At 37.2% G+C, this 21,094-nt stretch overlaps 1 protein-coding gene across 10 annotated transcripts in view; it reads left to right on the forward strand.

The window, feature by feature from the left end:
- The window catches only part of CEP70 (centrosomal protein 70), a 128,870-nt gene that overhangs the window by 59,593 nt on the left and 48,183 nt on the right, over positions 1–21,094 (forward strand). For all 10 annotated transcript variants that reach the window (XM_046001372.1, XM_046001378.1, XM_046001375.1 and 7 more), the window contains 5 exons: positions 1,247–1,416; positions 7,188–7,244; positions 12,524–12,611; positions 12,705–12,793; positions 13,893–13,967. In XM_046001372.1, the coding sequence (XP_045857328.1) occupies positions 1,247–1,416; positions 7,188–7,244; positions 12,524–12,611; positions 12,705–12,793; positions 13,893–13,967 (479 nt within the window). The remainder of the gene's footprint in view (positions 1–1,246; positions 1,417–7,187; positions 7,245–12,523; positions 12,612–12,704; positions 12,794–13,892; positions 13,968–21,094) is intronic.

The following is a 21,094-nucleotide window of genomic DNA, read 5'->3' on the forward strand; positions in this document are numbered from 1 at the left end:
CTGAATTATCATTGATCACTTAAGAATCTGAATTTTAGCAGCGTCTGGGTGGCTCAGTGGGTTAAAGCCTCTGCCTTCGGCTCTGGTCATGATACCAGGGTCCTGGGATTGAGCCCCGCATCGGGCTCTCTGCTCAGCGAGGAGCCTGCTTGCTTCCCTTCCTCTCTCTGCCTGCCTCTCTGCCTACTTGTGATCTCTTCTGTCAAATAAAAATAAATAAATAAATAATAATAATAATAAAAGAATCTGAATTTTAGGGGCGCCTGGGTGGCTCAGTTGTTGAGCATCTGCCTTCGGCAAAAGTCATGATCCCGGGGTCCTGAGATCAAGCTCCACAGTGGGCTCCCTGCTTGGCCAGAAGTCTCCTTTTCCCTCTCCCACTCCCCCTGCTTCTGTTACTTCTCTTGCTGTGTGTCTCTCTCTCTCAAATAAATAAATAAAATAAAATAAAATAAGAATCTGAATTTTAAATCAGATTTCTTTTTTTCTTCTCTTTTATGTTATACTTCTTTTTTTTAAATTATGTTCCATTAGCCACATCATTAGTTTTTGAGGTACTGTTCAGTGATTCATTAGTTGCATATAACACCCAGTGCTCATCACCACATGTGCCCTTCTTTTTTTTTTTTTTTTTTAAAGATTTTATTTATTTATTTGACAGACAGAGATCACAAGTAGACAGAGAGGCAGAGAGAGAGGGGGAAGCAGGCTCCCCGCTGAGCAGAGAGCCCGATGCGGGGCTCGATCCCATGACACTGAGATCATGACCTGAGCTGAAGGCAGAGGCTTAACCCACTGAGCCACCCAGGTGCCCCCACATGTGCCCTTCTTAATGCCCATCATCCAGTTTCCCCATTCCCCAACCCCTCCCTCTCCCCTCTGAAACCCTCAGTTTGTTTCTAAATCTTGTTTCTTTTTAACATTCTTAAAATCCCTTCCTGATTTTTATTTTCATCTAAACCTATACATGAAATTATATCAGTTTTATGGAGTTCCTTTACTTATTATAAAAACGAATGCATGTGATTAATTATAAACTAATTTTTCCTATTTTACATTGTATTTTTTGTGTTTATGGCTTGTTAATGTTCTTGGAGCTTGCACCCATTTAAAAACAGTTCTTGAAGTTCTTGACTGAAGCATCCCAATAGAAACTGTGAAGACAGCTTTTTGTACAATATTGTTAGGACACCATGTCCTAGATGTACATATCATAATTATATTTTTTTTGAAAAATTTCTTACAGGCAAAATGTCAACATTATAAGAAAAAACGAATGGAACAACAAGAGACGATTGCTTCTTTGCAAAAGGATATCTATAGATTAACAAAGGAGGAGGAAGAGCGCATTGTCACTCAAAACAGAGTGTTTGCTTATCTCTGCAAAAGAGTTCCTCATACCATCTTGGATCGACAGTAATGTTTCCTACATAAATTGATATGTAGATTCATTATCAGTTTTTAAAACATTTTTTTCTTGGGAATGGTTATATTTCTTATAAACTGGATGAGTCTTGCTCCCCCTCTTCTCTGCTTTCCCACCTCCATGCCCCCTCAAGGAAGAAACTGGTCATTTGGCCAGGAGAAGTTCATGCTATATTTTGCTTCCTTATTTTGTCATTTAATTTATTCTTTTGTCTCCTCTATCTGTCTAAACTGGAAGTTAGGACTAAATTCAGATACAAATATTTTTTTTTTTTTTTTTAAAGATTTTATTTATTTATCAGAGAGAGAGTACACACAGGCAGGTAGAGAGAGAGGAGGAAGCAGGCTCCCTGCCGAGCAAGGAGCCGGATGCGGGACTCGATCCCAGGACCCCAGGATCATGACCTGAGCCGAAGGCAGCGGCTTAACCAACTGAGCCACCCAGGCGTCCCAGATACAAATATTTTTGGCAAGATACTTTATATGTGGTAATGTAGGCTTCTAATTGTAACATGTCAGGAGGCACATATTGTCCAGTTGACTTACTCTTAAAGGATGCTAAGATTGTTCAGGGGGTTAAATCCTTGATCCTTGATCCTTCCACTATAGAATTCCCCATCATTCCTTCATCTAATGGTTTTACCCAACTGATGATTTTGCAAGATGGTGATTTTTCAATTCTTTTGTTTTCCCCATTCCCCCATGGAATTGGTCTGTAAAAAGAACCTTTTCTATTACTAGGGGCTATTTGGTTGCCTTGTGTGGTTTGTTACAGGGAAGGTAGAATTACTGCTCAGTTTTTTCATTTTAATTCCCACTTTGGAGTAAGGAGTTGATGCCCTTATGATTTCCATTGATAAGCAATATGATTTTTTGTTTGTTTGTGACTATCCTCTCTTTTTTCAAATGTTGTTATTAACTCCTGGAACTTCTTCATGCTAGTATTCTTCTTCTTCATGCTAGTATTATACACTTTTGACCCAACCTCTTTGGTATTTGTTAGATTTCTTTTAGACAGAAGGCACATTCTGTGCTTTTTTTTTTCTGTCCCAGAGCTCTTTTGGGGGATGAATTCAGATATTTGTTAAAGCTAACACTAAACATTTAGAATGAAGATTAACTAAGTTAAATATAAGATTAATTAATTAGATTTTTTTTTTAGTCAGGAGTGGTTTTTAGAGACCACAGTTTGGTGTTGGGGTTGCTTGTCATGCATATAATGTTTATTATTTTGTCATTGATTTAGGACTTTTTAGAAGAGTACAAGGAATTATGTATATTTCTGGGGAAAAACAAATCATTAATTTTTTTCCAGCTGAAGTTAACATTACAGGATTTTTATTTAAACTCTGATTCTACATTTGTAACTTTCCTTTTATACTAGAAATTCTTACTCCTAAGAACAATATCCTGTAACTATTTATTTGCTTTATTATATAACATATAAAAATAGTTGACCAGAATTACTGCTAACAATAAGTCTACTTTATGAAATTTAAATCTCTTTGCAATTATCTTTGACGTTAATAGTATTTTCTAGATACAGTGTTCTAAAATATCTTGAAATATTCCTTTGTATGTTTGTGTCACCAAATTAATTCAGTTGAGTTGGTTTCGATTTATTTTCAATATTTAGGGATTGCTTCTTTTTTTCCATTTACTTTTGAATATGTAAGACATTGATACAATTCCAAAGTCGAAACTAATTATTTATATTCAGAAAAGTTGTGTTTTCATTTCTGTCTCCTTGGCTCTATTCCTTACCTTCCATTACAGGTGATTTTAAATGTTTAGTTTTATTTTCATCAAATACAAGCAGTATGGATATTATATTCATGTTTTCCCTTTTTGTATAAAAAGTAGCACCATGTTTTTTTCACTTAATAGTATAAGCTAATTACATTCTAAGTATTTACATAGTAGGACTGGGGATCTTTACTAACCAGGTATTTCTGTTTTATTATAAAAATAAATGAAGTGTCATAGAAACTAAAAACAAGATTATAGATTTTGATAATTATTTAAGAAAGAATACACACACATAATTTTCATCTTTTTGAAGGAAGAACAAGGACAAAAATCTAAAAATTACAATTAAAATACCATAAAAATAGAGATAGGTGTGAATAAATTTCAAAAAGAGAGAAGTAGCGGGGAAAATATAAGAGTAAAAAAGAAGAAAAAGGAGAGACAATTACAGTGGGATAAATAGGCGAGTAAGAGAGATGGAGGAAGGGGAATGAAAAAAGTATAAAACCAGACAATCTGAGTAAGTCAGACAGTGCGTAAAAGAGAAGCATTGAGAGAACTTATCATGTACCATATGAAGTCAAGCTAATTTAGATGTGAATTTGTCTGATGACCTAGAGATTCCCTGTTTGATTCTTTTTTTGTTTTAGAGTTCATTTATTTATTTGACAGATGGAGATCACAAGTAGGCAGAGAGGCAGGCGAGGGACTCAGGGGGAAGCAGGCTCTCCACCGAGCAGAGCCCAATGCGGGGCTCGATCCCAGGATCCTGGGATCATGACCTGAGCCGAAGGCAGAGGCTTTAACCCACTGAGCCACCCAGGCGCCCCCTCTATTTGATTTTTAATAAAGCTAATTTTCAGTTTGAGACATAGAACTTAAAAATTGTGAATTAACATTATTAGAAATACATGAGTTGTAACCACTGCAGCTATTGTTAAATGTTACAAAGGCACTGGGAAAAACATACACAGATGAGTAAAACTATGTTTCCTGCCATTTTTGGATCGGATAGTCTAACTGGGTAGATAGACATACACTGAGGCAAGTAAAATACAAGGCAGATAGTGGTATGTGCTATAATAATGGGGCAAATAGGATACAAAATGGGCATGACAGAAGGGGAGATTCATTTTCTTTGAGGGATATGGGGATGACCAAAAAGTCTTTATGAAGGAGATAACTTATAAACTAGATTATTAGGAACTATAGAATTTTAATAGGCAGAGGTGAGGGAAAGGTATTTTAAAGAAGTATAGTGGCAGGAAAACTGAATATATTTGAGAATAGTCCAAGTAGTGAAAGAGTTTTGGAACATAGGGTGCACATGATGATGATGGTAAGTGTTTTAGGAGACAATATGGAAAGAAAGGTGTGCTGGAACTTTGAAGAGCTTAACCTACAGGCTGAAGAGTTTGGGTTCTATATACCAGGAACTATATACCAGGAAACTGCTCCCCCCCCCCCCAATTTCTTTCTTTTCTTTTTTTAAAAGATTTTATTTATTTATTCGACACACAGAGAAAGATCACAAGTAGGCAGAGAGGCGGGTGGGGGTGGGCAGCAGGCTCCCCGCTGAGCAGAGAGCCCAACTTGGGACTCAATCCCAGGACCCTGAGATCAGAAGCTGAGCTGAAGGCAGAGGCCTAACTCACTGAGCCACCCAGGCGATTTCTGATCAAATCGAAGAAAAAAACCCAGAGACAGACAAGTTAATAATCACTTGTAATAGCCAAGATTGGAGATCGCAAAGGCCTGCATTAGGTAGGGCCAGAAGAAAGGAGAGCTATTGGAAAGATAGAAGGAATTGTCGAGACTAACTGGCTGTAGATCCTGAAAGAAGGACAGAAGTCAAAGATAGCCAGATTTCAAGCTAGGTTTGGGGAAGAGGGTTGGAAGATGATAAATTCATTTACGGACATGTGCTTAGGCACCTTTGTCAGCCGTGTAGAGATATCAGGCCAGCAGTTAGAAGGGCCAAACTCCAGAGAACGTCCAAATTTCAGATAAAGGAAGAAAGTAGGCAGAAGTTAATGTTTGGATGTCAGGATAACTAAGGAACAAAAGTATTTCAGGAAGGAGGTGATAAGAAGTGTTATATGCTTCCTCATCAGTGTTTGCCTTCTTACTGCCTTGCTCAGAATTCCCAGTCTGACACACAATTAAGTCATCTCTAAAAGTTTATTGAAGGGAGGCGCCTGGGTGGCTCAGTGGGTTAAGCCGTTGCCTTCGGCTCAGGTCATGATCTCAGGGTCCTGGGATTGAGTCCCGCATTGGGCTCTCTGCTCAGCGGAGAGCCTGCTTCCCTTCCTCTCTCTCTGTCAAATAAATAAGTAAAAATCTTAAAAAAAAAAAAAAAAAAGTTTATTGAAGGTATCCAGTAACAGAATGAATGAAGTTTGCTGTGAAGGAAAAGATAGAGATGAAATGGTAGTGTAAGGCAGGGGTAGTAAGGGGGGAGGGTTTGCGAAGGATATAAAGGAAGTTAAAGGATTTTAATTTAATATGAAGGAAATTAAAGCATTTTTACAGGATAATATGAGAGCTTGTATGTGTTGAGATGAAGAAAGAATAATCCAGAAAGTTGATATATTTAAAGCACAATGGGTTGAATTAGCTCTGAAAAAAAGAATTACGTTTCCCAAGATGGGGAAATAGTATAAATTCTTGCTTTAAGAAGAATGACATGTGGGGCACCTGCGTGGCTCAATGGGTTAAAGCCTCTGCCTTCAGCTCAGGTCACGATCTCAGGTTCCTGGGATCGAGCTTCCATATTGGGCTCTCTGCTCAGCGGGGAGCCTGCTTCCTCCCCTCTCTCTGCCTGCCTCTCTGCCTACTTGTGATAACTGTCTGTCAAATAAATAAAATCTTTAAAAAAAAGGAAGAATAATATGTGAAAACATAGTGTTATTTTTTCCTTTGAGGATTTTTTAAAATTACAAAAGCAGTACCTGTTTATAAAAGTTCAAACAATACAAAAGTGTGTTAAGTAAAATATATCTGCTTACCCCTCCTAATTTCCATATTCCAGAGATAATCACTTTTAACAGTGTGGTTTGTATCTTTCCTAGTGTTTAACAACAGGAGTGCCATTGGCATTTTGGGTGGGATGGTTCATTGTGTAGTCTGTCAGTTTGTTGACAAATTTTTAGCATTCTGCGTCCTCCCCAACCAGTCAATGTGACAACTAAGATTTTCTCTTAGGTTATGTTACTATTCCCCAGTTAGGAACTCACGGAGTTTTTATTTATTCAATACAAATACAACTTCACATACAATTATTTCTTTTCAAAACAAAAATGGAGAGGCACCTGGGTGGCTCAGTTGGCTAAGCAACTGCCTTTGGCTTGGGTCGGGATCCCAGGGTCTTAGGCTCGAGCCCCACGTTGAGCCCAGGGAGCCTGCTTCTCTCTCTCTCTCTGCAGGTCCCCCTGCTTGTGCTCACTCACTCTGTCAAATACATACATAAAATCTTAAAAAAAAAAATGGAGTAATACTCTACATTTGGCTATGCAACATTACTTTTCTTATCATTTTTATTAGGATGTACAAATTTATATACATTATTAGTTCCATGCTTCATTGTTTTCCAGAGAGTGGATGTGTCATTATTTATTTTACTTTACTCTTATTGAATAACATTTAGAATGTTTCTGGGTTTTCACTCTTGTAAATAATGGTGCAGTGAACAACTTTGTTCTTAAGTTTTTGAGTTAAAAGTTTGAGAAAATATTTCTGTGGGAGCAGTTGCTAGAGATAGAACTGCTGGGACAAAGGAGATATTCATTTAATATATTGATAAAATATTAGTGATTATTTTAAAATCTATACTTCAAAATTTAAAAATATATGGCTTAGTATAATACTTCTGACAAAAGTCACTTAAATTTTTTAAAAACTTACGAAATAACGTTTATCCTTTATTGCTATAATTTGAAATTATGTAAAGAGAACAGTATAGTAAATGATCCAATATCACATTTTAAAAATTTAGTTTATCTTCTGTTTTCTAGGTTGCTTTGCCTAATTGATTACTATGAATGTAAAATTAGGAAATTGCATAAACAAAGGTAAGACTAATCCTGTTTACAATTTTTAAAGTTAATTACCCAGTCATGAATCACACCAAAAGTTTTTATAGTCCTCTGAAACTTTAACAATGCTTTGGAAATCTACCTAATACATAACTATGAATTTCTTTTTTTATAATGATTTTGAAGACTGTTTTACTTTTTATGTTAAAATGTATTGATGCAGTTATTTTAAAATATTTGTCACAGCATTATAATTTGTTCTACTGTTGTCATTTAGCTACTGGACAGTTACTAAGTATATCCACGGAGTGCATAGGATTATACTAGCTGCCTGCCGAAGTGCAACATAATTAAAGATAATGGTCTTTGACTAACCCAAAATAACTGAGGGATATCTAAGTCCAAATAATCTAAACTACTTTCAGGTCATTAAAACAGCTATTTTGTTTCATTGTTTACAGATGGGATAATTCTTTTAATAAATATTTTTGAGCACCTACCTCATGCAATGTTGTTTTAGGTACCATATTAGGATACCATAATAAACAATGCAGATAAATTCCCCACTTTTGTCAGGTGTACATTCTTGTATTCTCTCCCCTAGAATAATGACTTTCCAGAAACACAGCAGGACCAGTGGCAGAGCTGTGCCGGTTGCTGATCCCTTGTAGCACCCTGGGGACTCTAAAAACAAAACAAAACAAAACAAAAAAAACAACCAACCAACCAACAAAAAATCAGAATGTTGGGGAGAAAGAAGTGAAAAAGGGAGAAGGGAAGACAAGAAGAGAACAACTATTGATAGAGCAATTCCTTGTTTCATTCTGTTCAGAAAGTAGCATTTTATCAAGTAACTTCAGAGACCTCCTGATTTCCAAATGAAACTGTGTCTTTTAGATGATAGGCATGGTGTTAGATTCTATAGAGATAAGACAACGTTTTGGATATGGTTCTTCCCTTCTAAGATTTTACAATCTAGTAAGGGAGGTAAAATGTAAACACATTAATAATTAAAAATAATAGGTTAAAAACACTAATACACATAATGTCATTATAGTGTAATTATTAAAAATTGTGCAGACAGTATAGGTAGGAGTTTAGAACAAGAGCAAACAGTTTTGGATGGAGTGAACAGAAAAGCCTTTACAAAGCAGATGAGGGTTTGCTTGAGCTTGAAAGGTAAGTAAAATTTGGGAAAGTAGGAAGGCAAAAAAGGTAGTCATTTTAGTCATTGGATACTATGAGAAAAGTGCATAGATATAAAAGTATAGAATTTTTTTATGGCACTGTGATTAAACCAGTTTGGCTGGAGTTCAGGGGATTTGTTGGTATGTTATAGATGTAATCTATAGAGAGCAGTCTTTCATATCACTTGACCAAGTAGGCTGTAAATGAATGAGAAGGCAATCATTTGCCTTGGAAAGAAGGCACTTTTTCCTTTAATACAGAAAAACTGGGTGATGAGGTTATATATGTGTAGATTAGTCAGCATTCTTAAGAGAAACAGAACCAATAGGATATACATTTCTATAGCTAGAAAAAATTTAAAATAAAGGAATTGGTTCACGTGGCTGTGAGGTAGGCCTGCAGGCTAGAGAACCAGGAAAGAGTTCCTTTTTGTGGGTCTCAGTGTTTGTTCTTAAGGCCTTGAATTTCGTGAGGCCTACTCACATTAGGAAAGGTTCTCCTTTACTTAAAGTCTGTTGATTTAAATGTTAATCATGTCTAAAAAATACCTCATAGCAATAATTAGACTGGTGTTTGAACAGCTAGGCACCATAGCTTAGCCAACTTGACACTAAAACGGATAGTCATAGAATGTAAGAGTAAAGAGAAGGAAAATGAAGAATTTAATGGCTTGAGAGGTTGCAAACTTAAGCTTACACAATCAAGAAAATAATGAAAGTGAGTGAAGCAGGCTAGGTGAGGCCTGTGGCAAATTGGACAGCTGTATACCGTCTGTCTGAAGTGGTCCATTATTACACATTCTAGCCAGTTGATACTTTGTAAGAATGTGAGTTCAGTGTGGCTAGATTTGCTTGTTTTTCGAGATTTATAAATAAGATTTTTAATATTCACAATTAAGTTAGTGATTTTAAAAATATTGTATGGTCCACAGGGAACAAACTATTGGTTGTCAGGGAGAAGGGGAGTGGGAGATGGCCATAATGGGTAAGGAGAGAGGGAGATGAGACTTCCAGTTATGGAATGAGTAAGTCATGTGAATAATAGGGAAGGCATAGGGAATATAGTCAATGACATTGTAATAGTGTATGATGATAGAAGGTAGCTACACTTGTGAGCATAAATTTACAGAGAAGCTGAATCACTGTGTTATACACCTGAAACTAGTATAATACTGTATTATCAACTGTAGTCATAAAAAATTAAAAAAAGAAGAAGCAAAAATATTATATGGTCCAAACTGAATATCAGTTGCAACCTTTGGACCGTGTCTGTAGTAGATTCTAATCTAGATTTAGGTGTTTGCAAACTATTCTGTAATGGGCCAGACAGTGAATATTATAGACATTTTAGGCTGTGTAGTCTCACAACTCTTCAGCTCTCCTCTTGTAGTAAAGAGCCAGCCACAGATGATATGTAAATGAATTGGCAGGGCTGTATTCTGTAAAAATCTAATTACAAAAATCCACAGCCTGCATGTAGCCCACAGGCAGCAGCTTGCTGATTGCTGACTTGATACATGATGAGAGTTTGGGATTTTTAGTAAGAGAAGATTTAGCATAGCCATCATTTGAAATCCGTCATGTGGGATATAGTATGAGAAGTTGCTTCTGCGGTGCAAACTGGGGTTCTCTGACTAGAAATGATAGAAGGATTGAGTCCATTTTGGGGAGTGTTGAATTTGGTTATCAAGAATTTGTAGTAAAAACCCAGGGTTGAGGGGCGCCTGGGTGGTTCAGTGGGTTTAAAGCCTCTGCCTTTGGCTCAGGTCATGATCCCAGGGTCCTGGGATTGAGCTCTGCATCGGGCTCTCTGCTCAGCGGGGAGCCTGCTTCCCTTCCTCTCTCTGCCTGCCTCTCTGCCTGCTTGTGATCTCTGTCAAATGAATAAATAAAATCTTAAAAAAAAAAAAAAATCCAGGGTTGAGTAATGAGAAGCTTGGTGGAAAGGAATTCCCTTTTCACTTAGCAATCCTGTCATTACTGAGCTGAAGTGAGATAGTTTGGCATATAAAAACCTTGCTCAGGCCAGATATTTGGCTTGAATGTCTCTCATTAAGGAGAAGGAGATAGGAAGAAAATTGGAGCTACAGTATAAATAATCCTACAGATGGAAAAAATTAGAAGTCATTTATGCTTTGCTGCGATGAAAATTCTCCAAAGGAGAGGGTTTTTCAGGGTTCATTGACTTTATAGACTCCAATAGTCTCCTTTCTAATAGTATGAACTTGATAGATTGTAGCAACTTCAAGGTGGATTTTGAGATCTATAAATAGGGTATTATTATCACCTGAAGGAGCGGGAGTAGTGTAAAAAGAAGAAATAATTGTATTATAATAAATGTTACATTACTGAAGAAAAGGAGATGAAAGAGTTGAGAGATAAAAGAGCTGAAACAGAGAAAATGAGGGATTTGCCTACGTAGGTTCACAGGAAACACCGGAGAAGGAGGCATGTACCTGTACAGCTAGGGGAGCAAGACCAAGGGAAGAAGACAGATGGGACAGGGCCTCTTGCAGAGGCAAAAGCCCCTGCTTAACATTTATTTATCAAGCACAGTGTTGTCTGAAGTTTTTCCTCACTGTGAAACACAAATATTGCTGTTTGTATACCACATTGCCTTTTGGAAGCACCTGGTTCAAGAACTCTGACCACCCTAAGCCCTGCCCAGTTGTCCTGAGGCCTGAGGAGGATGAGTATCTTGCCATAGCTATTTTGCACAGCACACCTATGGTACACTATTTGGGGGCTCTAATTTAGGGCACAGGTTTGGAGAAACTTCCAGAGGGACTTGTGAAGTTTCTGAATACTATAAACTGGTATTACTTTCTGTCTCTACACATGAGCAAACTCGGAAAGGAAAGGAAGCAGCTATCAGGGCACTAGAAATGTGAATATATGGGTTAACCAATTGGAAGTCTTAGAAAACTGCAAATGTGCTATAATCTCTGAAAAAGAGGGAAAGTACCTTTTCATATGATGGGTTTTCAGCTATGTAACTTTACTTATTATTTTTTTTTTACCCAGTGTTACTACATCAATATAGATTACATGAAATACATTGCTGGTTATTTCTGTCAGTATTTCCCTGACTTGGTGGATATGATTGAAGAGCCAAGGAAAGTAACATAGGAATGAAACCTAATAGACTCACATTTTCTTCTGAGATGTCAGAGACACTTGAAAAATTAACACAGGGAAAATGGTTCTGTAGTGAATTAGTAGTTAGGTGAAGCTCCCTTGTTTAATTCTATCTTTCTCTTTAGATAAAAATTTTAAAAATGGTCTTGGATAATGGAAGCAGGTGATTTTTGAAGTTCACTTCTGACTTCCTAGACATGAGTGCTTTAATATCTTTTATTTACTTTTAACACCACTCCTGTGAGGTAGATGTGATAGGTACTTCTCTGACGAAGACAAATTCAGAGAGATTGACCTATTCAAGTAACATCGGGTTAATGGTGTCAAGTCTTGAATTGGGACTAGTAAATCTGTTGCCTCATCCACTCATACTCTGTATATATTTTTTGTATTGGTTTTTTGGTGACCTAAAAGTACTAGAAAGTAAAAACAGTATGCTTTGTTTCTTTATTCATTCAAGAAATGTTTTTTTCACCCCCTTTATACCCCATACTCTTCTAGGCAGTGAGATGCAATGGTAAACAAAACAAAGTTTTGGTCCACATGGATCTTATGTTTTAATTAAAGGTGATAGTGAACTGTACTGTACTGTGAAGTGTACTGTAATACTGGGTAGTAGTATGTTCTAATACCATATTCTCTGAGAACAAGTAAGAAATTTGGCTTAAATTTTAATTCATGTTTAGGTTATCAAACACTTATTGGGTTGATTTTGTTAGCTGTATTTTTTCCTTTGAAGATAGATTTTTTTTTTTAAGATTTTATTTATTTATTTGAGAGATAGAGATCACAAGTAAGCAGAGAGGCAGGCAGAGAGAGAGAGAGAGAGGAGGAAGCAGGCTCCCCGCTGAGCAGAGAGCCCGATGTGGGGCTCGATCCCAGGACCCTGGGACCATGACCTGAGCCGAAGGCAGAGGCTTTAACCCACTGAGCCACCCAGGCGCCCGAAGATAGATTTTTTATAAGTACACATTGTGTATCTTTTCACAGGCAATATAAAGAAAATGAAAGTCTGTCAGAAGAAGAAAAAGACTACAGAAGTTTGGATGCCTCACCAACTTATAAAGGCCTTCTAATGGTATGGGGACTACTTGACTAATAATTACTTTTTTATATAAAGTAAAATAATAATCTAGGAAAGTTAACCATTTTTCTATGAAATGTGTTGAAGTCATTACAGAATCAACTCAAGGAATCGAAATCCAAGATTGATGCACTTTTAAGTGAAAAGCTGAATCTCCAAAAAGATTTAGAAACCAGGTCAGAGAAACTTAAGTAATTTTTATTTTAACTTTTGGAAAGTAAACATACTGGAATTTGGGGTGTTGAATGAATTTTTCCAGCTCCTTTACCATGAAACTAATCTTAGAAATGTCATACTTTTTTACACTCATTTTAGTTAGTTGTATCTCATATGATGGAAGGAACAAGAACACATGTAGGTAGGCAAGGGAAGTGAGAATATTCCTGTACGGAATATTCCCACATGGAAAAGATAAAACTGGGTAGGAATGCAGAATAGATTCAGATTTATATCAGTAGGTTTCCTATTCCCAAATTTCTTTAGAATGTCTTAATATCTTACCTCTGTGTCATGAGAGGAAAAGAAAACTAAAAAGTTTAAATGTCATACAAAAAGGTATATTTATATATAGCATGCCACCACAAAAGAATGATGTTCTGCATGTTGGCAGGGAATAACAAGGGATGAACATTGTTAAGATTTTCTTCATTTGACAAGTGTTTGTTGAATACCTCTTACAAGTTAGACGAAATAAATAACTTGTTCTCGCAAGGATTATATCTGAATGGAGAGGAAACTGATACCTGAAGTAGAAGCCATTTATATAAATTTTTAAAAAACCTATTACATAATGTGTAAGTTTATGTCTATATAAATACATAGCAAAAATTTTAAACCATGCATATGAATAATGAGCAGTGTATTTGGGATAGTGGTTACCTAAATGGGGACACACATGGAGTTTTAACTATATGTATAATGTTTCAGTTAAAATTTGAAACAAATCTGTCAATATTTAACTTTGGTGAAGCTGAGTAGTGGGTACACCATTAATTTATTTTACTATTCTCTCTTCTTGTCTGTCTATTTGAAATATTTCACTATAAAAACAAGTAACAGAGTAACAACAAACAAAATGGGTAAAAAGTTTCGAATAGGAAATACACGGAAGGAGAAATTCAGTGGCCAATAAACACCTCACTGGCAGTCATGGAATATTTTAAGATTTTTAATAAGCATATTTGTGACAAGTAACATGGCATACCTTATTTATTAAATATATTTATAGTTTTATTCAGTAAACTGAATGTGCTCAATGTGATTTATTTTCTACAGGCCCACACAGCATGAATTAAGACTTTATAAACAACAGGTGAAGAAACTGGAGAAAGCCCTTAAGAAAAACATCAAGTAATTATATTTTACCAAAGTTATAGATTCATTATGGTTTAGTATCTTATTATTTTTATTACCTGTAAGTTTACTTCAGGCTTTCCTCATAGTGGCCTTTGTTTGAAATTACCAGACTGATGGGGGAAAATGACAGAAAAGGTGTTTCTGGTTCTAGAGTTTAAAAACAGTTTCTACTGTGTTGGATTTGGCTATATATTTATCTTAAGAACAAAACAAGGCATTTATCTGGTGTAATAAGGGCAAAGATTTTAACTAGAAAATTGTCTTTGGAAACCATAGTGGAATTGCAAGTGAATCATTGAAATTAGACATTTCATTAGACATGAAATTAGTACCAATTTTTCTTGGTGCTAGTTGTGACCTGAATAATACACAGCCTCATCACACTTTAAAAGTACTAGAATGAATGTAGTGAGCCATTCACAGCCATTCACATTCACATAAAAGTACTTGTACTTTTCTTGATTTTGAAAGGCACAGTCTCAGAGGAGTTTGAAAAAGTTGGTCCTAAATAGTGGTAGTATTTTCTGAAGATTATCCAGGTGTACTCTTTCATTTAAGGGAGTGGGACAAAAAGAGGTAGTGTAGGGAGCACTGGGAGGAAATATTTTGAAAACTATATTAGTTAATATATGCATTAGGTGTATTAAGTCAGTTGTATTAGCATAAGTTGTTTCAGATTTCATTGACAACTATGTTTCTTCCTTCCCATGGCAATACATGCCACAGTGAAAGGCAAATATTCTGGACATCCAAGGATTAACATACTGAGTTAAATTAAGATAGTATAGAAAGAGAACTAAAAAAGAAAAGAGAAATGGAAGGTTGGGAAAGGTTGCATTCATTAGTTCACTTAATATTTTTCCCTTCCTACTTATTCCTTAATATTTTGGGTACCCTTAGCACTTCCTACTATTTGCTTGGCATTTTGGGTACTGAAATTGCGTGATAAGCCAAAGAGAAATGGTCCCTGCCCTCATGGAGATTACATGAGGGGAGAAGCACAATGAAAAAAATAAATAAGACCATTCTGATGTAGTATAAGTACTAAGTGTGAAATAGTATGAGAATTGCTATTGTGTGAGTTTGGACAAGAGGTGACATGGTCACAAGGAGCGGTAGTGGCAGAGGTGAGAAGTCTTTGGAATATTGGAGGTAGAGCTGATAGGACTTGGTGATGGATTGGATATAGCACCTGGGGTGGGTGGGGGATCAAGATTCCTCTAAGTTTTAAGCCTGAATAACTAGATAGTTCTTCATGTCTAAATGAGATAGGAAAATTGGTTGAGAAGCAATTGGGAAAAGGAGGATGTAGGGAGGTAAAAAGAGGAGGTGTAAATAGATGTTATATGTGACTGACTATATGAAGGTGTTCATAAGGAAATGAAGGCCTAAAGAAACAGTTAAGCCTAGTTAAGCCTGAACCTTCTTACACTACTTTTGTTGAAGAGTGGGAAGTTGTAGAAAAATATGATAGAACAAAAGGGCATGAGCTAAGTATACTGGGGGGAACTCAGATTCTTTCTTGGAGTTCCTCTGTCTGCAGAGATAAAAATGCTCCTTTAGTTGTATTGGAGGGTCCCTATTACATGAGGGTCTTAAGATCTGCTCCAGGAGAGGAGGAGGTCAGAGAGCCTCTCCTGCACCTGCCATGTCTCAAAGTCCTTTGGCTTAAAACATTTCATATGTCAAATGGCATATTGTGGAGTGGCATGTCCTAATCCTCTTCAAAGGTATTTTACTCACCTCAAGGAAAATATATTAGTGAAGACACACTCACACATATATGTATGTGCACTTATGTATACATAGAGATAGGTAGTCAGTCTTCATTATTCACAGATTTCATATTTGTGAACTTGCCTACCTGCTAAAATTTATTTGTAACCCTCAAATCAGTTGTTGTAGCACTTTCATGATCATGAGAGGACATGCCCAACATATACATTTCCTGCTGTTGAACAAGGTGGTGCTCTGTCCTCTTGTTTCAGTTCTTTTAACTCTGAACAAGCATCCTTGTTGCTGTCATAGTGCCATGTTTTTGCTTATTTCTTTGCATTTTTCCACTTTTTTTGGTGATTTCTTCATGATGGCCACTAAGCATAGTGTTGATGTGCTGTCTAGTGTCCTTTCCTGGGTGGGAAGAAGGCTGTGATGTGGCTTATAGAGAAAATACATGTGCTAGATAAACATCATTTAGGCATGAGTTATAGTGCTGTTAGTTTTGAGTTCAATGTTAATGAATAACAATATCAAATAAGGTGTTTTTAAACATGGACACACATAAAACAAGTTTAGATATTGATCAGTTGAGGGAAGTGTCACCAGCTGCATGCAGGAAACCAACTCTGCATTAACCCTGGGAGCAACGGCTCCGTCTTTGCTATTCAGTGTTTATGGTGACTTTATAGAACATAACTACCACAAATAACAAGAATTGACTGTGTATGTCTTTGTTGTTCATTTTGGGTTGTCTTTAGATTGACTTTTCATGATTAGCCTTTAAAATTATGATTTAGAATTAATCCCTGCTGTATTTTTCTGTTGAATTTTGAAGAAATTAATTGTGCTTTAGAAATTTAAATTTGGAATTTAAAAAATTAATAATTTTTTTTTTTAGGTTTGGAAGTTTTGTAGAATCTAGATGTGAAACAGGGAATTAGGAATGTTAGATAAATTGCCTACATCACACAGATGGTATGTGGAAGAACTTGGAAAGAAATTAGATCTGTACCCCGTCATTCTGACTCCAAAGCTCAAACTCTTAGTCCTCATACTAATTAGAACCAACAAAACACCTGATGAAAACATTTTTTTAAGGTAAAATTTCTCAAATTTTTATTTTCTGCAGTGGCAGAGACAAAATATTTTTTAAAGAACTACTGTGTTCTCTTTAAAGAATGTAAATGTTAGAGAATTCAAGAACTAAATGTTGGGCAAATAATTAAAAATAAAATATCCTGTCAGTCCAGTGAATCCTCTCCATATATGTAGAAAAAAAAGTTTTATTACTGATTAACATCCAGCTAGACTGTGATGTACATTATAGGCAGTCTGCTGAAGAGATTACAAAGCCAGAAAGAAATCTCATTCTTTTATATAGCCAGGCATGTATAATCGATTACCTATATTGTATGTGAATTTTATCTTTATCCTAAGGAAAAATAAAGCTTCCCATGTTTTTTATGATAAGCGGCAAGGTACAACCTAGAGCCAGGAACCTAGGCTAAACTGCAGAGACAGGGAGATAGCTACATTTCAAAAGTGTGGTTCAAAGACTCCTACAAAGAAAGACATTCCTGGGATGTAAACTTAGCAAGAGGTTTATTTAAATCTTAGGAAGATTTACATAATTCTCAAAGACATAGAGAAAGGATTTACAAAAGCAAGTTTTCCAAAGAAAATGCTACAAGAAGAGGGAAAAGGCTCTCTCTCTCCCATTTAGAACCCGAGAGAATTCATTTTTTTTCTTTAGATTTGTTGCCTTTCCACCAACCACCTTCACTATCAAATGAGTCTATTTGACCTGGAAAAAATGGACTTTCTTGTTTGAATTAATATACAAACAGGTTGATTATAAAATTCAGTTATTAGGAGGTGATCAAATAGGTCTGCCAGTTAAAGATAAAGGTACTACACTAATCTCATTTAATTTCAGTGATATTTATATTTGGTAGGCAAAAACAGAATCATAATCCTGTCACTCTAGTGTTGAGTTGATGTATGGTGAGGTGGTTAGGACAGTGAACCAAACTGAAATGAACAATCAAGGCTTTATTCACTTACTACAACAGTATAAGCAGCCAAAAAGTATTCCATTTTTAGTATTCCATTTTTCTCTGTGGAGTGGCACCAGGGAAGGGTCAGTGAATGACGTGCAGCACTGGTAGGAGGAAACATCTCACTGTCTAGGAGCCCTGCATGAAAGACTCCTGCTGTTTCATGGGCCCAGTGCTGGCCTGGGAGTGGAAAATACTGAGTCAGAGTGGAGAAAAGTAGGTTAGTTAAGACTGCCCCCACCCCATAAGGAGAAGTGGCAAGTACCTCAGTCAGGGTCACACCAGTAGAGGCCTCGGATGGAGGCACCTGGACTAATAATGCTGGCCTAGGAGCTGCAAGGAAAGGGAGGGATAAGGGGGGCTGAGTTCTCGACAGCAACTCCCTCCGGAGAGTGCAGTGCATAGACTGTATTCCAAGTCTGATGTAGGAAAGCAACTTTCCCCCATGAGGCTTTCTAGGCAAAGCCTTTCTTATCATCTGATTTGGGCCTGAAAGGTAACATGTGGGATTTTGGCCTGGAGCTAGATTGCTTTTCTAAAGAAACAGTTGCCTTCAGAGTTGTAGCATGGATTGAGGGGAACCACCCTTCTTTTCATCCTAATCATATAAAAAGTCCTGGGAATGTGGAGAAAAAGATTCAAGGAATGTACAACTTTGAGAGGCTCACATTGGTGGATATATATGTGTTTTATATCTTTGTGGCAAAATAAGTGGTGTTCTTTTAAGATTTTTTATTTATTTGTCAGAGAGAGCAAAAGAGCACAAGCATGGGGGCAGCAGAGGGAGAGAGAGAAGCAGGCTTCCCACTGAGCAGGGAGCCTTATGCGGGCAATGTGGGACCTGATCCCAGGACCCTGGGATTATGACATGAGCTGAAGGCAGACACTTAGCCAACTGAGCCAACCAGGCACCCCAATAAGCAGGATTTTTTAAAAAAGATTTTATTTATTTATTTGACAGAAATCACAAGTAGGCAGAGAGGCAGGCAGAAGAGGTAGGGGAAAGCAGGCTCCCTGCCAAGCAGAGAACCCGATGCAGGGCTCTATCCCAGGACCCTGAGACCATGACCCGAGCCGAAGGCAGAGGCTTAACCCACTGAGCCACCCAGGCGCTCCTAGCAGGATTTTAAAAAACAAAATTGGCATTCCATCTTTCAACTTGTTCCTCATCTCCAGAATGGAGTCATCATGAATCATGGAAAGGCTTCATCAGACAGAGTTAAAAGCTATAAAATATCTGCACATAGAAATATCTTATGGAGTTGCCTATAGAAAACGGGAGACTGGGGCACCTGGGTGGCTCAGTGGGGTAAAGCCTCTGCCTTTGGTCTTGGGATCAAGCCCCACATCAGGCTCTCTGCTCTGCAGGGAGCCTGCTTCCTCCTCTCTCTCTCTCGCCTGCCTCTCTGCCTGCTTGTGATCTCTGTCAAATAAATAAATAAAATCTTAAAAAAAGAAAAGAAAACAGACTGCACAGCGTATTTTAAGCTGAAAGTACAATTTGCTGGATCTCCCAGACTTCACAGAGAAACACAGCTATTGCTCCTGGCTACATGGAATAAATATCCATTAAGTATGTAAAGAATCCATTAGCTACTCTTAGGGGATTTTTATGGCCTTTAGTCCCTGCTCACTGCTCTGGAGATGAGAGAACAACCCTAACATATTTCTGAGTACAGCCTATACTGCTAAAACACATTTCTGAAACCTCAATGAAATCATATGCAATTGAGAAATTAGGGAATGATTAGTAATATAAAATAGACATTACATTGTTCACATGATTTTTCCTAGGTACAAGGAATTAGAATAGCAGTAGTATTACAGCTTTCAGCAAGGGGAAAACCTTTGTTAGTACATAGGCAACTGCCCTTTCAGTTCTATTTTAAGAAAGTTTAAATGAGAGGCTGCACCCAGGGGTCCCTCCTTGACCCTCACCATTAGACTCCAGACTGGAGGCAAGTTGCCCTTCTTCCCTTACCTGTTTTAGCCTCAGCTTCTTCAGCCTGGAGTTGGATCTATTTCCATCTTTGTAGTCTTGGCATTCTCAAGCCAATATTTCTGCTCTGTGGTCTTTTTTAATATCCCCTGAAGCAACCTATAGATATACTAGGGTTGTCTAACTTACCTCCTGAGGGACTGCCTGTTGGTAGTTCTCTGGTTACAAGCTGCACCAATTTTATGTAGACTGATTTCTAACACTGAGCTCTGTTATTTTTACCTGTGTGGTTTTGCAGAATACAAAGTGTTCAGGAATATTGGGCTTTGGCTGATATGTATTGTGAGGCCAGGCAAACCAAAGGTCAATATCCCATGAGTCCCTAGCTTTCACTAATCCTCATCTTCTGTAAACTTAGAAAAACAATGAGATTAAATGTATACATGTTGTCAACCAAGAAGGAATTGACTGAAAATTTAAACAGATACTGATCTGGGCAATTAGAATTGCAATCTGGGAGACAGATTCAGGTAGAAACCTGAATTGTGTTTTGAGGGAGACAGAGAGGAGGCAGAATAATAAAGGTAAAAGGTAATAAGTGCCATTCTCATTTAGGTCCTCTGTACAGAACTGATTGAAACTAGGTTAACTGGGTTGAGTTAATTTAATATGCATATGAAGTATTGAAACTTGCCCAAATACAAATCTCATTGGTTCCTTTTGAAGTATAGAATGTGAACAATTTAGGTGTCGTGGTGAGGAGGAAGTTAGAATCCAGACACAGCTGGCTGAAAAAAGATTTTTTTCTAATTATTTTATTTTATTAACATATAATGTATTATTTACCCCAGGGGTATAGGTCTGTGAATCATCAGGCTTATGCACTTCACAGCACTCACCATAGCACATAACCCTCCCCAATGTCCATAACCCCACCATCCTCTCCATACCTCCACCCGCCCGCCCCCTGCTCCCCCCCAACAACCCTCAGTTTGTTTCGTTAGATTAAGAGTCTCTTATGGTTTGTCTCCCTCCTGATCCCATCTTGTTTCATTTTTTCCTCCCCTACCCCTCAAACCCCCCACTCTGCCTCTCAAATTCCTCATATCAGGGAGACCATATAATTGTCTTTCTCTGATTGGCTTTTTTCGCTCAGCATAATACCCTCTAGTTCCATCCATGTCATTGCAAATGGCAAGATTTCATTTCTTTGGATGGCTTCATAGTATTCCATGGTATATATATACCACATCTTCTTTATCCATTCATCTGTTGATGGGCATCTAGGTTCTTTCCATAGTTTGGCTATTGTGGACATTGCTGCTATAAACATTCGGGTGCACGTGCCCCTTCAGATCACTGTGTTTGTATCTTTAGGGTAAATACCCAGTAGTGCGATTGCTGGG

Source organism: Meles meles, chromosome 4 (assembly GCF_922984935.1).
Source record: "Meles meles chromosome 4, mMelMel3.1 paternal haplotype, whole genome shotgun sequence".
NCBI lineage: Eukaryota > Metazoa > Chordata > Mammalia > Carnivora > Mustelidae > Meles > Meles meles.